This window comes from Anopheles cruzii, unplaced genomic scaffold (genome assembly GCF_943734635.1).
Source record: "Anopheles cruzii unplaced genomic scaffold, idAnoCruzAS_RS32_06 scaffold03720_ctg1, whole genome shotgun sequence".
NCBI classification, from domain to species: Eukaryota; Metazoa; Arthropoda; class Insecta; order Diptera; family Culicidae; genus Anopheles; species Anopheles cruzii.
In genome coordinates, this window is record NW_026457305.1 from 1 (window position 1) to 1,868 (window position 1,868).

General features: G+C 48.1%; 1 protein-coding gene across 1 annotated transcript; it reads right to left on the minus strand.

The window, feature by feature from the left end:
• Positions 1 to 6: 6 nt before the first annotated feature.
• Positions 7 to 1,857, minus strand: LOC128277073 (maternal protein exuperantia-like; the record flags this gene model as incomplete). The annotated part of the gene is made up of 4 exons (XM_053015521.1): positions 1,122 to 1,857; positions 625 to 1,012; positions 308 to 543; positions 7 to 247 (listed from the first exon to the last, which is right to left on the minus strand). Coding segments are annotated over exons 1-4 (1,601 nt in total), but the record flags the coding sequence as incomplete, so codon positions are not given.
• Between the last annotated feature and the right edge of the window lie 11 nt (positions 1,858 to 1,868).

Sequence of the window (1,868 nt, forward strand, 5' to 3'; positions counted from 1 at the left end):
TGGCGCGAACGGAACCGTTTTCCAGGAGATCCTTCGTTCCGCATGCCCGATTCAGGCGAAGATTGGTTGTTGAAGTACTGCTGCTGTTTTTGCTGCTTTCCCCCATTGTTGTTGTTGTTGTTGTTCTGATAGAAATTATTCTGGTTATCGTAATTACGAGAAGGTTTTCGGTTTTCCTTGCTGACGTGAGCGTTGTTTGTATTCTGGGGTTTCGGTACGTTGCCATTCTTGTTGAAGAAAGGACGCCCTAGGAGACGAGAGATTTGAAAATATTAACTGACCCCTTTAGAGATAATTATAAGCCTACCTCTATTTGTATTATGCTTATTGCGCTTTACGATGGGCTGGAATGCCTGCTTGTCCGGATCGTAGTGGCAATCGAGCAGTTCCAGCAGCTCGGTACGCTCCTCTTCCTTTAACTCAGCAATGCTATTGATGATAGATTCCAAACCCTCACGCTTGCTTTCCTGCCAAACTTGACGAAGAGATTCGTAATCATGGCCAGTTTCTGCTACTACTCGTCTATACGTTACAGCCTTTACCCTGCAATAAAAAGCGCAACGTTGGTCAGTGGTGGACACTTAAGTTTGAGCCCAGGGGTAATGCTAGAGATAAATTGCTTACCGATGGTAGATTGTCGTCTTAAAGTAGAGCAGAAATACCGGACGCAATGAATTCTGACGCAACAGGATCTTCTCTTGTTCATCAAGCTCGGATATTTCGTTAGAAATCGGGGAAGCCAGTTGGCACAACACTTCGCACATCTTCTCTCGCTCCTCTTCGGTAAGCGCCTTACAACATTCCGTTGCTGCGGCCGAGGACGTGGCATCGTCGACCTTAACCACTTTCTGCTCCGCATCGGATTGCTCGGAACACTCTTCTACCTTTTCAGAACCAGATGTGGGGTCACTCGACGGAGTAGAAGAAGTAGTTTCTTCAACCGATGTCGGGCAACTTTGATCAGTTTCCGCCGGAGTAGAAGCTGAGATTTGCTCAGTGTTTTCCTTCGGTTCTGTAGAAAAATAGAACGCATTTAAGCAAGCTGTAATCATGTTCATCATGGCAACCGCCATTACTACGAAAAAAGTGATTTAAAAATGGCGAAGGCGCCATTTACTTACTGGTTGCCAAGCGTCTCGAAATTTCGAACGCCATCTTTGCTCGATAGGTAGCATTGCCCTCGAAGCCATCGCGAGCGTTTTCGTTCTCGTCCAGAACAATCTTCGCCAACTGGCGGATTGTTAAGTACTTGATCGTCTTACTGCATCGTTCCTCTGCCAGCCTAAAACCGTTGGCAAACGACTTGACCGACTGCGTGAAGCGGTCAAGTAGCTTGTACTTTTTCAGCGCCTCGATGACCATGTATGGCACGAATTTGCGCTGCTCGTGATAAACCAGCACAATTCCTTCGGATCCTTCGTCCTCTCGGAGGCGTTCCTCCAGCCAGTCCAAAAATTCGTTCAAAGCCGCGATTTCCATCTTAGTCTTCATGACACGGTAAGTCTGCATGCTTTTCAGCATACGGAAGAAACCGACCGTGATCACGCGAACCTGATGCCGCTGGCGAGCGGCCGGATTCAGATTCATGAGCGGCATAATGTACTGCGCGTACTGACGCTCCGGAGTGAAGGCCGAGATCTGGACGATCTCATCGATAAGTCTACGACCCGTCGTATCTATATCGATGCCAATCAGCGTGTACTTGCCGTACGGCAGCGGGTTGGTGTTGATCGCCAAATCGGTTTTATCAAATTTGGAGGACAGCACTCCGGCCGGCGTATCGCATTCGTCGAAGCTGCTATCGTCATATTGTTGCTCCTCGACCTGCTCTTTCGATTCCTCCAAACCAACTCCCATTGTGTAGCCAA